This window comes from Eucyclogobius newberryi, unplaced genomic scaffold (assembly GCF_026437365.1).
Source record: "Eucyclogobius newberryi isolate DKJ021-1_F unplaced genomic scaffold, fEucNew1.0.hap1 SCAF_151, whole genome shotgun sequence".
Classification (NCBI taxonomy): domain Eukaryota; kingdom Metazoa; phylum Chordata; class Actinopteri; order Gobiiformes; family Gobiidae; genus Eucyclogobius; species Eucyclogobius newberryi.
Window position 1 is genome coordinate 159,129 of NW_027315781.1, and position 18,968 is coordinate 178,096.

Here is an 18,968-nt window from a genome sequence, read left to right on the forward strand (position 1 = left end):
TGAGGAGCTTCTGCTGTGAGGGGCCTCTGCTGTGAGGGGCCTCTGTTGTGAGGAGCTTCTGCTGTGAGGAGCTTCTGCTGTGAGGGGCCTCTGCTGTGAGGAGCTTCTGCTGTGAGGGGACTCTGCTGTGAGGGGCCTCTGCTCTGAGGAGCTTCTGTTGTGAGGAGCTTCTGCTGTGAGGGGCCTCTGCTGTGAGGAACTTCTGCTGTGAGGGGACTCTGCTGTGAGGGGCCTCTGCTGTGAGGGGCCTCTGCTGTGAGGGGCCTCTGCTGTGAGGGGCTTCTGCTGTGAGGGGCCTCTGTTGTGAGGGGCCTCTGCTGCTGTGAGGGGCCTCTGCTGTGAGGAGCTTCTGCTGTGAGGGGCCTCTGTTGTGAGGAGCTTCTGCTGTGAGGGGCCTCTGCTGTGAGGAGCTTCTGCTGTGAGGAGCCTCTGCTGTGAGGAGCCTCTGCTGTGAGGAGCTTCTGTTGTGAGGGGCCTCTGTTGTGAGGGGCCTCTGCTGTGAGGAGCCTCTGCTGTGAGGGGCCTCTGCTGTGAGGAGCTTTTGCTGTGAGGAGCTTCTGCTGTGAGGGGCCTCTGTTGTGAGGAGCTTCTGTTGTGAGGGGCCTCTGCTGTGAGGGGCCTCTGTTGTGAGGAGCTTCTGTTGTGAGGGGCCTCTGTTGTGAGGGGCCTCTGCTGCTGTGAGGGGCCTCTGCTGTGAGGAGCTTCTGCTGTGAGGGGCCTCTGCTGTGAGGAGCTTCTGCTGTGAGGAGCCTCTGCTGTGAGGAGCCTCTGCTGTGAGGAGCTTCTGTTGTGAGGGGCCTCTGTTGTGAGGGGCCTCTGCTGTGAGGAGCCTCTGCTGTGAGGAGCTTCTGCTGTGAGGAGCTTCTGCTGTGAGGGGCCTCTGTTGTGAGGAGCTTCTGTTGTGAGGGGCCTCTGCTGTGAGGGGCCTCTGTTGTGAGGAGCTTCTGCTGTGAGGAGCTTCTGCTGTGAGGGGCCTCTGCTGTGAGGAGCTTCTGCTGTGAGGGGCCTCTGCTGTGAGGGGCCTCTGCTGTGAGGGGCCTCTGCTGTGAGGGGCCTCTGTTGTGAGGGGCCTCTGTTGTGAGGAGCTTCTGCTGTGAGGGGCCTCTGCTGTGAGGAGCTTCTGCTGTGAGGAGCCTCTGCTGTGAGGAGCCTCTGCTGTGAGGAGCTTCTGTTGTGAGGGGCCTCTGCTGTGAGGGGCCTCTGCTGTGAGGAGCTTCTGCTGTGAGGAGCTTCTGCTGTGAGGGGCCTCTGTTGTGAGGAGCTTCTGTTGTGAGGGGCCTCTGCTGTGAGGGGCCTCTGTTGTGAGGGGCCTCTGCTGTGAGGGGCCTCTGCTGTGAGGGGCCTCTGTTGTGAGGGGCCTCTGCTGTGAGGGGCCTCTGTTGTGAGGAGCTTCTGTTGTGAGGGGCCTCTGTTGTGAGGGGCCTCTGCTGTGAGGGGCCTCTGTTGTGAGGGGCCTCTGCTGTGAGGGGCCTCTGCTGTGAGGGGCCTCTGCTGTGAGGGGCCTCTGTTGTGAGGGGCCTCTGCTGTGAGGGGCCTCTGCTGTGAGGGGCCTCTGTTGTGAGGAGCTTCTGCTGTGAGGAGCTTCTGCTGTGAGGAGCTTCTGCTGTGAGGGGCCTCTGCTGTGAGGGGCCTCTGTTGTGAGGAGCTTCTGTTGTGAGGGGCCTCTGTTGTGAGGGGCCTCTGCTGTGAGGGGCCTCTGTTGTGAGGGGCCTCTGCTGTGAGGGGCCTCTGCTGTGAGGGGCCTCTGTTGTGAGGAGCTTCTGTTGTGAGGGGCCTCTGCTGTGAGGGGCCTCTGCTGTGAGGGGCCTCTGTTGTGAGGGGCCTCTGCTGTGAGGGGCCTCTGCTGTGAGGGGCCTCTGTTGTGAGGAGCTTCTGCTGTGAGGAGCTTCTGCTGTGAGGGGCCTCTGCTGTGAGGAGCTTCTGCTGTGAGGGGACTCTGCTGTGAGGGGCCTCTGCTGTGAGGAGCCTCTGCTGTGAGGAGCTTCTGTTGTGAGGAGCTTCTGCTGTGAGGGGCCTCTGCTGTGAGGAACTTCTACTGTGAGGAGCTTCTGCTGTGAGGGGCCTCTGCTGTGAGGAGCTTCTGCTGTGAGGGGCCTCTGCTGTGAGGGGCCTCTGCTGTGAGGGGCCTCTGCTGCTGTGAGGGGCCTCTGCTGTGAGGAGCTTCTGCTGTGAGGGGCCTCTGTTGTGAGGAGCTTCTGCTGTGAGGGGCCTCTGCTGTGAGGAGCTTCTGCTGTGAGGAGCCTCTGCTATGAGGAGCCTCTGCTGTGAGGAGCTTCTGCTGTGAGGGGCCTCTGCTGTGAGGAGCCTCTGCTGTGAGGAGCTTCTGCTGTGAGGGGCCTCTGCTGTGAGGGGCCTCTGTTGTGAGGGGCCTCTGCTGTGAGGAGCCTCTGCTGTGAGGAGCTTCTGCTGTGAGGGGCCTCTGCTGTGAGGGCCCTCTGTTGTGAGGGGCCTCTGTTGTGAGGAGCTTCTGTTGTGAGGGGCCTCTGCTGTGAGGGGCCTCTGTTGTGAAGAGCTTCTGTTGTGAGGGGCCTCTGCTGTGAGGGGCCTCTGTTGTGAGGGGCCTCTGTTGTGAGGAGCTTCTGTTGTGAGGGGCCTCTGCTGTGAGGAGCTTCTGTTGTGAGGAGCTTCTGTTGTGAGGGGCCTCTGCTGTGAGGGGCCTCTGTTGTGAGGAGCTTCTGTTGTGAGGAGCTTCTGTTGTGAGGGGCCTCTGTTGTGAGGAGCTTCTGCTGTGAGGGGCCTCTGTTGTGAGGAGCTTCTGCTGTGAGGGGCTTCTGCTGTGAGGGGCCTCTGTTGTGAGGGGCCTCTGCTGCTGTGAGGGGCCTCTGCTGTGAGGAGCTTCTGCTGTGAGGAGCCTCTGCTGTGAGGAGCTTCTGTTGTGAGGGGCCTCTGTTGTGAGGGGCCTCTGCTGTGAGGAGCCTCTGCTGTGAGGGGCCTCTGCTGTGAGGAGCCTCTGCTGTGAGGGGCCTCTGCTGTGAGGAGCTTCTGCTGTGAGGGGCCTCTGCTGTGAGGAGCCTCTGCTGTGAGGGGCCTCTGATGTGAGGAGCCTCTGTTGTGAGGGGCCTCTGCTGTGAGGGGCCTCTGCTGTGAGGAGCTTCTGTTGTGAGGAGCTTCTGTTGTGAGGGGCCTCTGCTGTGAGGGGCCTCTGCTGTGAGGGGCCTCTGCTGTGAGGAGCTTCTGTTGTGAGGGGCTTCTGCTGTGAGGGGCCTCTGCTGTGAGGGGCCTCTGCTGTGAGGGGCCTCTGCTGTGAGGAGCTTCTGCTGTGAGGGGCCTCTGCTGTGAGGGGCCTCTGCTGTGAGGAGCTTCTGCTGTGAGGAGCTTCTGTTGTGAGGGGCTTCTGCTGTGAGGGGCCTCTGCTGTGAGGGGCCTCTGCTGTGAGGAGCTTCTGCTGTGAGGGGCCTCTGCTGTGAGGGGCCTCTGCTGTGAGGGGCCTCTGCTGTGAGGAGCTTCTGCTGTGAGGGGCCTCTGCTGTGAGGGGCCTCTGCTGTGAGGAGCTTCTGCTGTGAGGAGCTTCTGTTGTGAGGGGCCTCTGCTGTGAGGGGCCTCTGCTGTGAGGGGCCTCTGCTGTGAGGGGCCTCTGCTGTGAGGAGCTTCTGCTGTGAGGGGCCTCTGCTGTGAGGGGCCTCTGCTGTGAGGGGCCTCTGCTGTGAGGAGCTTCTGCTGTGAGGGGCCTCTGCTGTGAGGGGCCTCTGCTGTAAACAAGAGCCCAGAGAGGGGTGTGTCGCGCTCCGCACTGCTCTGGGCCAATCCGCGTCCAGCTGCGTCACACGTGATTTCCTTGTTTACTACAGACTTGAGAGGCGCGTGCGTAAAACCCGGAGCGTGTCCAGAGCTGACAAGCGGCGCGCTCGCGTCTCACGCTCCAAAACATCACGCAAAGAGTCGAAAAACCGCACAATGCCGTGGACACATGCGTTACACGTCCCGCCCGCGCGTGAACGCGGCTGAACGCGTGTTTTAAAGCGTCACCGCAGCGGTAAAACGCGTCGCGTGGAGCGGTCCGGTCGAGCGCGTGGTAAATCCAGTCCAGGCTTTGCGTTTCTCTCTCCGTGGAGCACAAACTGGCCGCAGCCTGTTCACGCTGCTGCACGGACCCGCACACGGACGACACGCGCCTGACCCGCTTCATTCAGGTCAGTTTGTTTTGCAGCTCGTTTCAAAGTCCAGTTTTGACGTGGTCAGCGATGCAAACTTCCACGTCCTTCCACTTCCCGCAGAAAGGATAAGAAAGGGATTTTTTTGGTACAGATTTGGTTTAAAACGGATTTTATGCAGACGTGTTCTGCACACATTGCCTGTTACGCTCGTGTTTAACTTTCTTTAAAATAAGTGTCAGTGTTCGTTATAAGCGGATCCACTTTAATGAAGTGTTTTTCTGCTTTTGTTTGTTTGTTTGTCACGTGTCTTTGGTCCAAACGCAGACTAAAAGAAGATAATCACGTTCTGTTCGTGGAGAAAGCATGAGGTCCACGACAGTTGGAGAAGTTGTTGTTTTAGAACAGTTTTACAGTAGAGCCAGGCAGCCCTGTGATTGGTGCAGAGCTCCGGGGGTGTGTCTGCTGTTGTTGTGGATGTGGAAAGAGGGCGGGGCATATGTCTGCGCATGAAATATAGTGAGAGCAAAGAATGACATGAAATATGTGTCAGGAGCAGAAGTGCACGTCCTTTTCTTCATCTAAATGACATTTCAAAGCATTAAATGTAATAATTATATAAACATTGTGTTCTTTCATTTATAATGAACAATGTATTTGTTCAAACATGTCTGTGGTGGCGAGAGTACTGAAGTAAAAGTACAGTTACACTCAATTACAAGGGAAAAAACACATGAAAAATACTTGTCAAAAGTAGTAGTATTTTAGATTACATTTTTATACAAAAGTTAATCGATCAAACTTTTAAATTGGTCCTTTTAAACCACACTCTGCTCTGGCCAATCAAAGCAGGCGATGCTGTTTTGTGTTTGTACGTTCAGGATTGACTTTAGTTACTTGGTTACTTATAGTAATTACTGTAATTATATTACAGTTACTAACAAAATACTCAGTTAATGTTTGGGACAAAACGGCCTAAACAAGGAGCAGATAGAACGTGTTGAATAGAATGTGTTAAAGTGACATTAAACTGCCCGGTAACACCTCGGCGACGCTGTGGAGATGTCGGCCATTTCACATATTATCGTCTCAAAGTAATGTGTAACTAACTGACCTCTGCGACTCTGGAGCCGGAACAGAACTGTACTGCACTCAGTAACTTGTGTGCTTTTTTTTAATGTAACTATGTACAAGTATATGCTAGAATTATACTCAAAAAGTACAATTACCAAAAAAAACATGCTTAATTAAAATAATGGGAGTCTTTGTATTGTAATAAGTTACTCTCCAGCCCTGGATATCGGGCTTTTTGATTGAAAAGCTGTTTCATTGTAGGTGTTTGGATCCAGTCCTCACCTCTTATTTACTCTTTATGGTCGTCATGACAACAGCGTACTAAGTCATATTCCACTGCATCAAATCCGCTGAAGGAGTGAGACTCACTTCAGGCTTGTGTCTGTGGTGTCTCTGCAGAAGGATCCGGACCCTCGTGCAGATGTTCCCGAAGCCTCGCCTGGGGAAGCGCTCTCCACTGGGGGCGCTGCTGAGCTCCAGCTGCCCCCTCACCGCCCGCCCTGACCAGGACAGTCACAGTCACCAGGTCAAAAGTCAGCTGGGATTCACGGTAGGTTTGGCACGTCACGCCACGTCTCACCTCATGATTTAATCTGTTACATTTGACATTCAATACGACTGTAACTAAATCTACCATTCTGCATTTGTAGAGCTGCTCAGTATTTACATCACACTATATACGTGTTATTGTGGAGGAGACACATTGTGCTTTTATTTTTTAGCATTGAACAAGTTGAACATCATTTTACTTTCTGAGTGCGAGGATGTGGGCGGGGACGGGGATGTGGGCGGGGACTGGGGACTTCCTGAGCGCTCGAGCCTCGGATCACTCAAACGTGCATGAATCAATCAAAATACAACTTTGAGGAAATGAAAGATGAGGAAACAGTGTCGTAACAAATGTTAAAGTTACATAATGTGTCTCCTTTAAAACGCCATTTGTACACGCGTGTGTTTGTGTGGCAGACGTCTCCATGTGGATCGTCCGACTCCAGCAGACCCGTGTCCTCGTCCATCGATGTCCCCAAAAGGTCAAACCCACTACACCATTCTTTAATATCTTTACTAAAGCTTGAGATAAAAAAACATGCATGAAACGTACATGAAACATACATGAAACATACATGAAACATGCATGAAACATACGTGAAACATATAACATATATAAATCATGCATGAAACATATAACATACATGAAACATACACAAAACATGCATGAAACATACATGAAACATACAACATACATGAAACATACATGTAACATACAACATACATGAAACATATAACATACATGAAACATACACAAAACATGCATGAAACATACATGAAACATACAACATACATGAAACATACATGTAACATACAACATACATGAAACATACATGAAACATATAACATACATGAAACATACACAAAACATGCATGAAACATACATGAAACATACAACATACATGAAACATACATGTAACATACAACATACATGAAACATACATGAAACATATAACATACATGAAACATACACAAAACATGCATGAAACATACATGAAACATACAACATACATGAAACATACATGTAACATACAACATACATGAAACATACATGAAACATATAACATACATGAAACATACACAAAACAGGAACACTAAATGAATAAAGTGTTATATTCTTTTGGCCACACATACAGGAGTGTGTAATGTTCTGTCCTACATAGTGTGCAGTCACATACTGGAGTGTGTAATGTTCTGTCCTACATAGTGTGCAGTCACATACAGGAGTGTGTAATGTTCTGTCCTACATAGTGTGCAGTCACATACAGGAGTGTGTAATGTTCTGTCCTACATAGTGTGCAGTCACATACAGGAGTGTGTAATGTTCTGTCCTACATAGTGTGCAGTCACATACAGGAGTGTGTAATGTTCTGTCCTACATAGTGTGCAGTCACATACTGGAGTGTGTAATGTTCTGTCCTACATAGTGTGCAGTCACATACAGGAGTGTGTAATGTTCTGTCCTACATAGTGTGCAGTCACATACTGGAGTGTGTAATGTTCTGTCCTACATAGTGTGCAGTCACATACAGGAGTGTGTAATGTTCTGTCCTACATAGTGTGCAGTCACATACAGGAGTGTGTAATGTTCTGTCCTACATAGTGTGCAGTCACATACAGGAGTGTGTAATGTTCTGTCCTACATAGTGTGCAGTCACATACTGGAGTGTGTAATGTTCTGTCCTACATAGTGTGCAGTCACATACAGGAGTGTGTAATGTTCTGTCCTACATAGTGTGCAGTCACATACAGGAGTGTGTAATGTTCTGTCCTACATAGTGTGCAGTCACATACAGGAGTGTGTAATGTTCTGTCCTACATAGTGTGCAGTCACATACAGGAGTGTGTAATGTTCTGTCCTACATAGTGTGCAGTCACATACTGGAGTGTGTAATGTTCTGTCCTACATAGTGTGCAGTCACATACAGGAGTGTGTAATGTTCTGTCCTACATAGTGTGCAGTCACATACTGGAGTGTGTAATGTTCTGTCCTACATAGTGTGCAGTCACATACAGGAGTGTGTAATGTTCTGTCCTACATAGTGTGCAGTCACATACAGGAGTGTGTAATGTTCTGTCCTACATAGTGTGCAGTCACATACAGGAGTGTGTAATGTTCTGTCCTACATAGTGTGCAGTCACATACAGGAGTGTGTAATGTTCTGTCCTACATAGTGTGCAGTCACATACAGGAGTGCGTAATGTTCTGTCCTACATAGTGTGTAGTCACATACAGGAGTGTGTAATGTTCTGTCCTACATAGTGTGCAGTCACATACAAGAGTGTGTAATGTTCTGTCCTACATAGTGTGTAGTCACATACAGGAGTGTGTAATGTTCTGTCCTACATAGTGTGCAGTCACATACAAGAGTGTGTAATGTTCTGTCCTACATAGTGTGCAGTCACATACAGGAGTGTGTAATGTTCTGTCCTACATAGTGTGCAGTCACATACAGGAGTGTGTAATGTTCTGTCCTACATAGTGTGCAGTCACATACAAGAGTGTAATGTTCTGTCCTACATAGTGTGTAGTAGTGCAGTCTGCTGTGTACATGTTTGACCACCGGGGGCGCTGACTGTGTCTCTCTGTATGTCCCCTCGTGCTGCAGGCGTCCTGAGGTGGACATGGACATGGATGAGCTGATGGCCGCCATGGTCCTCAGTAGTTTGTCCTGCAGTCCTCTGCTCCACAGCCCCGCCCACACCGAGTCCTCAGGTTTGTCCTCGTTTCCATGACATTCTCGCCCATCTCTGCCCTGGGGTCATACCAGTGGGTTTTGTGTCCGACCCAAGGGTCTGAATATAATCCTATTATTATTAATAATAATAATAATTGTAGCCTCAGAAGTAAAAAAGTCAAACTACACGTCTGCGACCGCTGTTTATGTGACAATATTATTCAGAAAATGTGAAGACTTTAAAGATGTCACTTTTGCTTGGTAACGGAGCCTACAATTGTGAATAATCGTACAAATGTGGTGTTTCTTCTTGTTTACTGAATACCTCTCACTACTCTTCACCCCCGTTTCACTCTGTCCGTTTACGTCTACTAAAGCTTGTGTAAAGTGGGCGTGGCCCTGCTCTCCTGTCTCAGCTGTAGCTGCTGACCCTGGAGGCGAGCTGTCTGACTGCAGCAGCGGCTACTGGAGCGTGGGCCACAGCCAAGGAAGTCCTGTCGCCTCTCCACCAATCACAGAGCCCGACGCCGGTATGGCAACGCCCATCGACGAGGGCCTGAACATGGAGCAGGAGCTGTTTGAGGAGCCGGCCCTGAGGAGACGCAGGGTAGGCCTCCCATCTGACCTCCATGACCTCTACAGCTTTGTCCTTGACCCGGGCTGTGTCCTAATGTCCCTCCCAGCTCCGGGCTAAGGTTAGCGGCTACGGTTAGCGGCTACGGTTAGCGGCTAAGGTTAGCGGCTAAGGTTAGCACATAAGGTTAGCGCCTAAGGTTAGCGGCTAAAGTTAGCGGCTAAGATTAGCGGATAAGGTTATGGTAGGCGGATAAGGTTAGCGGATACGGTTAGCAGCTATGGTAGGGGGATAAGGTTAGCGGCTAAGGTTGGCGGATAAGGTTAGCAGATACGGTTAGCGGCTAAGGATCAGAAGGTCCAACATAAGTGTAGGGTCTCAAACTACAGGTATTCAGTTTATGATTAAGGGAGATTTCTTAGCAGAAACGAGACAAGACGGGGCACCAGGGTTAAACCCAAAGAGCTAAGATACGGTCCTTAATCGCGCTCGTTAAAAGGTCTGAAGGGTGTTTCACGATTCAGGGACTTACACATAGTCTAATCAAACAAACAATAGTCAATAACTCTTTCGTGTAGTTTATTTATCAAAAGGGCAATCAAAAACACCGGAGCAGAAATGTGCACAGGTAAATCACAGGTGATGTTATATCAGATTTAACAGCAAATTTCATGCAGATAATGTTAAACCAGGGTTTTGCCTTTGATAATCAAACGTGTCTATGCTAATCTATATCAAAAAGAGGGAAAGTGAGAAGCTAAAGGGAGGAGGAACAGCTGAGCTCTACCCAAATCACGCCACAAAAGAACCGCACACTGAACTCGGCTTACGATTTTGTAGAGACTCGGTCCGGCTGGTCCTTGTCCGCGGACGAGATCCGTGGCGAGGCGTCGCGTGGAACGGTGTGGCGGCGAAGGCAGTGGCGTGCAGCGAGGTTCGTGAAGCGGGCGGCGGCCGTGGAGCGAGGTGTCGCGTGGAGCGGTGTGGCGGCGAAGGCAGCGGCGTGCTGTGAGGTCCTTGGCGCCGGTGGCAACGGTGGCGATGTCCGGGAGTTCCTTAGCGGTAGAACGCTTTAGCGGCGTGTTAGCTTCTCACGCGGCCTTTACTCAGATGAGAGCGTAGTCCGGCCTTTACTCAGATGAGAGCGTAGTCCGGCCTTTACTCAGATGAGAGCGTAGTCCGGTTTAGCGCTTAAGCTTAGTTCCAGGTGGTTCCAGGCGGTTTCAGGTGGTTTCAGTGTCCAGGGCTGGCATGGCCTTGTCGACCACGTGACGGACGGATTATCGTTGAGACAAAGGAAAAAGGTGAACGGCTCGTCCGTGGACGGCTTCCAAGAGAAAAGACAAAGGCTTGAACACAAAGGGGATGAGAAGAGAAGAGAGAGTTTCCAGCTTGGCGCATCCTCTTGTTACCTAGCCCGCGGGGCATGCTGGGAGCGAAAGGGGCGAGCGCTACTGCGAAGACTTCCTGTTTAACATTTTCCTGGCCGAGTAACGTAAATAATAATGGTAAAAACATTGAAACCCTGTTTTAACATTTACACGTTAAACACTTTTGGCAGTTTGTGCACATTATTTCTTGAGGTAGATGCATTTTACATCTTCTTTCACCTGTGATGGGCACTCGAGTTAAAGCATTGGGAATATAAACCTTAAACAGTGGAAGAATATGTAACACAAGGTGAAACATGCGGTGTATGGAGTTGATTCAGACGAACATTCATGGCATAATCACATAAAACATGGTTTTCATCGGGGCGTCCTCCTGTAAGACTGTGGGGAGAAGATCTGTTATCGCCAAAGTCACAGCGGCTCCTGCGGTGAGGGAGAGAGGGAGAACGAAACCCCCCAATGTTCAAAGAGAGATTTTCTGTTATCTGGCCGTGGAATGTCCATCTCCATTCCCCTACATAAGGAAGGAATCAGATAATTTTGCTGTTTAAATGTCATTTTAATCATCTTAAAACAACAGTAGAAAGATTCTGAGTTGTTATTTTTCTGACCTGTGCATCATAGTCTACTCTATACTGACCCCTAGTGACCAGCACTGTCCACTACATTTCAATGTGCATTGTGGGAAACTTTGAGTGCGCTACTTTTTATCTCTCTGGACATTTGGATGTTGTTAAAAATGACATAAATAGCGCCCTCTGCAGGAAACGGTGGCATTGGGAGGCGACCGCTGTGAAAGTGGGCGGGGCTGACTCGACTGCGCTGCGTTTCAGAACTCGGAGCACGCGGCATTGAGATGCCTGTGGCCCGGCTGCGAGAAGGTCCTGACCTCCATCGTGGGCATCAAGAGGCACGTGCGCACCATGCACTTAAACGGGTGAGAGGTCATGTGACGCGCGTGCTCGTCTTTGTCGCTCGTCCGTGTCGTTGTCTTTCGTCCATGTCCTTCGTCCGTGTTGTCCGTGTCCTTCGTCGGTGTCTTCGTCCGTCTTTTCCATGTCGTTCGTCCGTGTCTTCCGTGTCGTCCGTCCGTGTCGTTGTCGTTCGTCCGTGTCCTTCGTCCGTGTCGTCCGTGTCCTTCGTCCGTGTCTTCGTACGTGTCTTCCGTGTCCTTCGTCCGTGTCGCTCGTATGTGTCCTTCGTCTGTGTCCTTCATCCGTGTCGTCCGTGTCCTTCATCCGTGTCGTCCGTGTCCTTCATCCGTGTCGTCCGTGTCCTTCATCCGTGTCGTCCGTGTCCTTCGTCCGTGTCGTCCGTCCGTTCGTCCGTGTCCTTCGTCCGTGTCTTCCATGTCCTTCGTCCGTGTGTTCCGTGTCGTTTGTCCGTGTCCTTCGTCCGTGTCTTCCGTGTCCTTCGTCCGTGTCTTCCGTGTCCTTCGTCCGTGTCTTCGTCCGTGTCTTCCGTGTCCTTCGTCCGTGTCTTCCGTGTCCTTCGTCCGTGTCTTCGTCCGTGTCTTCCGTGTCGTTCGTCCGTGTCCTTCATCCGTGTCGTCCGTGTCCTTCGTCCGTGTCGTCCGTCCGTTTGTCCGTGTCCTTCGTCCGTGTCTTCCATGTCCTTCGTCCGTGTGTTCCGTGTCGTTTGTCCGTGTCCTTCGTCCGTGTCTTCCGTGTCCTTCGTCCGTGTCTTCCGTGTCCTTCGTCCGTGTCTTCGTCCGTGTCTTCCGTGTCCTTCGTCCGTGTCTTCCGTGTCGTTTGTCTGTGTCCTTCGTCCTTGTCGTTCGTACGTGTTTTTCGTCCGTATGATCCGTCTGACCTTTGACCTTTGCTCTCGCAGTTGCGCTGGCGAGTACGAGCGCTGTTCTCGCAGCGAAGAAGATTTTTACTACACCGAAGTCAGCCAGTGCCCGTCCCCGCCCCCTCCGTGCACGCCCGGATCGCCCACACTCGCCCCCGCCTCGCCCGCCTGCCACTCCCCGCCGGGCCTCAGTAGCTCCGCCCCCTCCTCGTCCTGTGACTTGTGGCAGGTGCAGGTGGAGCACTCGTACCAGGTACAGCCTCAGACCGCCGCTCTCTCATCCACAGAACTGAACCTTATTGATTATGTTATTGATGTGTTTTAGGCTCCGCCCCCTGCGCTCATTGCAGCAGCGCAAAGCCCCGCCTCCCACTGGCCCACCCCCAGCAGCACTCACAACAAACAGGTGAGCGGTCACTCCTCACAATATAAATTATATCATTGAAAAGGCGGATTATCAGAGGCTTTTATCATATTTGTTGTATAAGTTATTGCTATTAAATCTCTTTCTTTAGAGTTTTTAGTTTTCAAGATTCAAAATCAAAATATTAGAACTTTTTAGTTCTAGTTAAACGATGATTTAAAATGACATGTAAACGGCACAATCCTCTGCTTTCTTCCTGCTCGTGATCCTTCTGATTACTCACTTCACATTCTGCCGTTTGCGTGTCATTTAAATAAAGTTAAAGGTCCAGAAATCACGTAAAAAAAGAGTCCGATTTTGCGCTCGTCGTGTTTAAGACACTCGAGGCTGCGGCGGTCACGATTCTCCACGTTCTCGCCCGCCTCATCACGACCGAGAGTGCAAACATCACAATGTTCCACCATCGTCCTTTCCATCGTCACGATCACCAGTGGAAAAGGCCCAAATTCATCCATCACATTTGTCAGATTTACATTTAATGACGTTTAAATGTTATTCATTATTGTAGTGTCGATGTAAAGGGCATGAACACGCCGCCCGGGCTCAAACGTGGGTCACATGTCTCCCTCAGGCGCTTCAGTGCAGAGTGCGCTCGGTCAGTGTGGGAGAGCAGTGGCTGCAGCAGAGCGCCCCCTGCAGGAGAGCGCGCGGCGACGCCAAGAAGTGCCGCAAGGTCTACGGCATCGAGCACCGGGACCAGTGGTGCACGGCCTGTCGCTGGAAGAAGGCCTGCCAACGCTTCCAGGACTAGACACGGCAGCGCCACCTACTGGAGGAGCCCGGGGCCACTGCAGCGGCATCACCTGCTGGAGGAGCCCGACTGCAGCAGAGCCACCTGCTGGAGGAGCCCGGGGCCACTGCAGCAGAGCCACCTGCTGGAGGAGCCCGGGGCCACTGCAGCAGAGCCACCTGCTGGAGGAGCCCGGGGCCACTGCAGCAGAGCCACCTGCTGGAGGAGCCCGGGGCCACTGCAGCGGCATCACCTGCTGGAGGAGCCCGGGGCCACTGCAGCGGCATCACCTGCTTGAGGAGCCTGGAGGAGCCCGGGCCCACTGCAGCGGGGCCACCTGCTGGAGGGGCCCGGGGCCACTGCAGCGGCGCCACCCGCTGGAGGGGCCCGGGGCCACAAAGGACCTGTTCATAGACGCTTTTGTATTCTTTTTTAAATGTGCTTTTTGGATGATATTGAACTTTGTGCCAGATGTTTTTTATTAAAGTGGATAGTTCCAGTAATTTTAGAGGTATAACATAATAAACATAATCTACAGTCTGAATCTTAACAAGTTCTAAAGTTATAGTTAAAGTTATAACAATGCACTACTTAACTTTACTTTAAAATGAAGTAGACATAATATAGTAACAGACATCCGAGTTAATAAACAATAGTTTTAAGTCTTTATAACAACAAAGAGCAAAATGTTTTAATTTAATGCTCATAAATAAAGTCAGTTTGCTTTTCTATTACGAAGAATGGAAAAAATGCTGTTTTCTAGTTTGAGAATTATATTTGAACGCCACAAACATAATTAGCAGTAAAATATGCAGTACAGCTGTGGATTCAGACTATCTGAGGTTCAATGATCTTCCAGTAATATTTGCTCTTCTGTCATAATCTGTATGTGTTGCATTTGATTTTGTGATATTCTGTGGTTGATTCCAGCTCCAGCATCACGTTCCTTTGAACTTTTGCCTCCATTTTAAAGGCTGTTTATCTTTCTTCCTTGAGAAATACTCCTGACAAACAAACGTGTGGCAAAGATCTGATTCAGCCACAATATGAGTTATTGCACTAACGATATGACAAAACGGTACCAAATTGATACTCATAATTATGGAATTACATCCTCGTACGGTGCCGCACTAAAACTGCTGAATTCATATTTTAACATGGCTCAAATTAAAGTCGGTGCTTTGTACATGTTTCATTTGTGTAACATGTAAAGTGTGGCAGCTAATGTCATGTGTCCTGTATGTGTCATGAGTCATATGTGTCATGTATGTGTCATGTGTCATGTATGTCATGTGTCCTGTATGTGTCATGTATGTCATATGTGTCATGTATGTGTCATGTGTCATGTATGTCATGTGTCCTGTATGTGTCATGAGTCATATGTGTCATGTATGTCATGTGTCCTGTATGTGTCATGTATGTCATATGTGTCATGTATGTCATGTGTCCTGTATGTGTCATGTATGTCATGTGTCCTGTGTGTGTCATGTATTTGTACAGTATGTTCTGAGGCTCGTGTTGTTCAGCTCCAGCAGCACGAGTTGTAAAATGGTTAAAATTATAACTTTGTCAAACAGAAAACGAGGACGTTGCTTTTTAAAGGATCTAAACGTGACTTTTGTGCGTTCCAGTTTAGACAATTGCACCTAAACAGGATAAATACAGGAAATCGATCGGTGCTCTGTCATGTGTGTTTACGCGTTTTAAATCATTTGATCTTTTTCATCCGTTTGACTTTATGAATACTGTAAAACTCCACATCTATAAATGAACAATTCTTCACTTGTTTTCAGCTCACGCGGCAAATGATTGGGTTTATTATGAAACGTCCTGACCAAAGAGCTTTGTGCATGTTCAAGTTAGATAAACCTTACATTTTAACCAACGGAACGCTTAAGTTTAGCAGCAGTAAATTCTGTTAGTTTAGTGTGTAGTGAATATTCTGACCAGCTGCTCGTGTTAATGCAGCACTAGAATCATATGTGTCTTTAGTATTCATCAAGCTGTCATTTATACTCTTAACATGTTTTTACAATAAAGCCATATTTCCATGTGATTGTCCTTCTGTCGCGTTAGACACAGACGTCTACAATATCTTCACAAAGTAGATTTTAAATATTTTTATTAAAGATAATGCAGCTCGATAACAGCCCAACACAAGCGTCCTGTAAAAAAGAAAGAAAAGTGTGGCGTGCACAGGGTGGCCACGTGACCGCGCCCTCGTGACCGCGCCCACACACAGCAGCACCTCTGCTCCAATAAATAATATGTACAGTCCAGGTCCAAGTGGAGGTGCAGAGGAGGTCACTCTGCAGCGTTTGAGCCGGAATCTGCAGAGGAAACAGAAGACGGCGTGAACGAAACAGCCAGGTGCAGTGTGGGCGTGGCAGTATGGGCGTGGCAATGTGGTGATAGTGTGTTATAAGCTGGACAATATCACGTTTGACCCATTAAAAGGGTCAAACGTGATATTGTCCATATGTTGACAGAGAATATAAAGTGTGTCGTTGCAGTGCAGAATCTGTAAAGTCCAGATAACGATCATTAAAACACAATTACCATGATTTGTTTAGTCGATCGTTTCAGTAGTTAATCCTACAGCGTTTCAGTCTGTCCAGGCTTAAACAACAAGGTGAACAATTCATTTTATTTTTCAAAAAAGCCAGATACTTTTGCAGTTGATATTGTACATAAAACAAATCTGTTGTATTTGCGCTGCATTATCCTGAGCCGACCAGAGCAGACGTGACATAGCGGTCATGTCCTCTGACCACTGCGGATCTGGACACTGCGACCGCGCTCGTATCCAACGTGTGACACTCACTTTTGCCGTCACAGGCCACAATCTTGACCTTGTCCACTTTGACCAAGTCCGTGACCTCCCGGAACTCCACATCGTTCAGAACAAAGGTCCACACGTTGTCACAAAACCTGTAGGTGTTCAGCGAGCCCTGCGGACGGTCCAGAGAGAACATCATGACACGAGAGTGACCACTGGGGAAGCCACAAAGATGACCACTAACATCCTTAAACCAGCTTCACAAAGAGAGAGAAGGAACTGCAGCATGACCTGTGGAAGAGGACTTACTCTGAAGTTGACCCGGTTCCGGACCCGGTTTGCCAGCGCCGTGTTGATGGCTTTGTCAAACTGCAGCAGGACCTGGAGCGCCAGCTGAGGCGTGATCTGCTGCGTCTGCCACAGAAAGACAAAGACACAAAGTCAAAGACACAAAGTCACAAAGACAGAAAGTCACAAAATCACAGTTTCATTGAGAGAAGGAAAGATGACATGTTGCATAGTCAATAGTGCTGCTCAGTTACGGCAAATCAAATCAGAACCTCTAAATCCGAGGCCATAGTTCATGAGCAGGAAAAGGTGGTTTGTCCACTGCAGGTGGCGGTTTGTCCCCTGCAGGTGGCGGTTTGTCCCCTGCAGGTGGCGGTTTGTCCCCTGCAGGTGGTGGTTCCAGTATTTGAGGGTCTTGACGCAGTGTGAGATTGACAGGTGGATCAGTCACTGCTGCTGTTGTTGTGTTAAACTTTATTGTTCCTTCAAGGGAAATGTATCTTTTGAGAGAGAAAGAGCTGAGTCTATGTTTCTACTCCCACATGTGGTCATGAGCTTTGAGTAATGACCAAAAGGACATAATGACAGATGGAAGAGTTTCCTCCACAGCGTGGCTGGGAGCTCCCTCGGACTAGAGCCGCTGCTCCTCCACGTCGTGACGTCGTGAGGAGCCAGCTGAGGGGGCTCAGGCCAGATACCTTCTGGACACCTCCTTGTTACTTCAATCACACACGTACAGACGTATTATACTGTATCAATAATCATGCTTATGAAACTTTAGCTTTCAAAGCCGCTGTAGTTCAGAAAAGTGTCTTTGCATGACAGAACCATCATTCTGAAGATAGTGTTTTTCCCCGATTACAACATGTTTGTAATTGAAATCACGATTATTTGAATTGGTTCATTTGTAGAGTCCAATAATCGTATACTTTACAATCAAATTTAAGCCTGACGTCATATCTTATCTTATGTGCTCTTTAAAGGCACGTGTTGTGTGTCAGTTCATTTGTGACTCACACAAATCACGTACTTTCTCACACTCACATTCCGTTATTGTTCATGTCTTTCTCTAGAGAGCCCCGTGCATTAGCCGCATGCTAACCTGGAGCTAGTGCCTTACTTGGATGCGCCCGGGCATTAGCCGCATGCTAACCTGGAGCTAATGCCTTACTTGGATGAGCTCGTCCAGACTCTCCTGCAGACTGTTTCCCAGCGTGGTGTTCCTGTACAGCTGGTACGCCATCACGCCAACACTCACTGCTCCTGTCCCGGTCTCACGCGCTGAAACACAATAAAACACGAGACTCTCCGGCTAATGCTAGCGCTAGCATCAGCAGCTTCCCTCCACAACAAACGGCAGTGTTCTTCTTCTGCGGCTCATCACGCACGAGCTCCTGAACACGGCGCCCTCCAGCGGACACTGAGCAAACGACAAGAACTGTCTTCATTTCCAGCAGACTGGACACAGCGTGTTGTTGTTGTTTAATGGCGGTTTGATGTGCATATAACTGATGTAACCATTATTATTAGTACTATTTGTCTTATGCCAGCTATTTTTATTAACATTATTATTATTTTATCTTTATTTTTATTTTCTTCCCTCCATTCCCTATTAAGATATGAGAGTTTTGTTAATAAGTGTTTTAGTTTTTGTTCATAAGAGTTCTTCTATTAAGAGTGTTTTTTTTTAAACTTCCAATAAGTTATCTGTCCTTTTCCTCTTTATCTACTGCGTTGTAACACCAAAATTTCCCCATGTGTGGACAATAAAGGCGTCTCTTATCTTATCTTATTGTATCCAAGTGTTACATTACCGCCAGACTTCAAGTACTGCAGTCATAACCGCGTCACATCAGCCGAATCATTCCCCTCTTTTATACATGCCCTTTTAGATTCTATACAGGTTGTTTTATCATTGTTCATTGTTTTATGTTGCACCAAATCATCAAAGTTCATATGTTTGTGAATTCTGTTCATTGGCAATGGCAATAAACCATTTCTGATTCCGACTCCGATCCTGATCCTGATCCTGATCCTGATCCTGATCCTGAACCTGATCCTGATCCTGAACCTGATCCTGATCCTGATCCTGAACCTGATCCTGATCCTGATCCTGATCCTGATCCTGATCCTGAACCTGATCCTGATCCTGATCCTGATCCTGATCCTGATCCTGATCCTGATCCTGATCCTGATCCTGATCCTGAACCTGATCCTGATCCTGATCCTGATCTCCATCATGTGCAGAGACACACACACACACTCAGACACACACACACACACACTTCACACACTCTGTCAGGCCGTACTCGTCTTTAACGATGGAGGAGTTCCAGCTTCATTAGAGCCGACATGGAGCAGGAGCATCAGAGCAATGACCCCAGTGAAGCAGAAAGTTCTGCTGTTAATAATGAGTCTCCAGGAGCCTGTGGCTGTAATTGAGGGACATAATAACCAGACTCCGCCTCCTCCAGCTCTCTTCATCATCTGTTTGAACTTATGAAAGTTATTCCACCTCAGAAAGATGATTCTCTCTGAAAACTGGGTAATTAACTGCCAAAGCATGTGAAAGTTACAAGTCATATTTGTGTGTGTG

At 49.2% G+C, this 18,968-nt stretch overlaps 2 protein-coding genes across 2 annotated transcripts; one reads left to right on the top strand and one right to left on the bottom strand.

The window, feature by feature from the left end:
- Window positions 1-3,866: 3,866 nt before the first annotated feature.
- LOC140361342 (zinc finger protein 395-like) lies at window positions 3,867-15,341 on the top strand. The gene is made up of 9 exons (XM_072447052.1): window positions 3,867-4,130; window positions 5,565-5,715; window positions 6,132-6,196; window positions 8,324-8,430; window positions 8,809-8,999; window positions 11,191-11,294; window positions 12,191-12,404; window positions 12,477-12,557; window positions 13,147-15,341. Exons 2-9 carry the CDS (start codon window positions 5,587-5,589, stop codon window positions 13,324-13,326), a joined length of 1,071 nt encoding a protein of 356 aa, XP_072303153.1. The 5' UTR covers window positions 3,867-4,130; window positions 5,565-5,586; the 3' UTR covers window positions 13,327-15,341.
- A 69-nt stretch (window positions 15,342-15,410) lies between these two features.
- Window positions 15,411-17,721, bottom strand: gtf2a2 (general transcription factor IIA, 2). The gene is made up of 4 exons (XM_072447050.1): window positions 17,544-17,721; window positions 16,394-16,498; window positions 16,130-16,256; window positions 15,411-15,635 (listed from the first exon to the last, which is right to left on the bottom strand). The coding sequence occupies exons 1-4, from the start codon at window positions 17,613-17,615 to the stop codon at window positions 15,610-15,612; spliced, it is 330 nt and encodes a 109-aa protein (XP_072303151.1). The 5' UTR covers window positions 17,616-17,721; the 3' UTR covers window positions 15,411-15,609.
- Window positions 17,722-18,968: the final 1,247 nt, after the last annotated feature.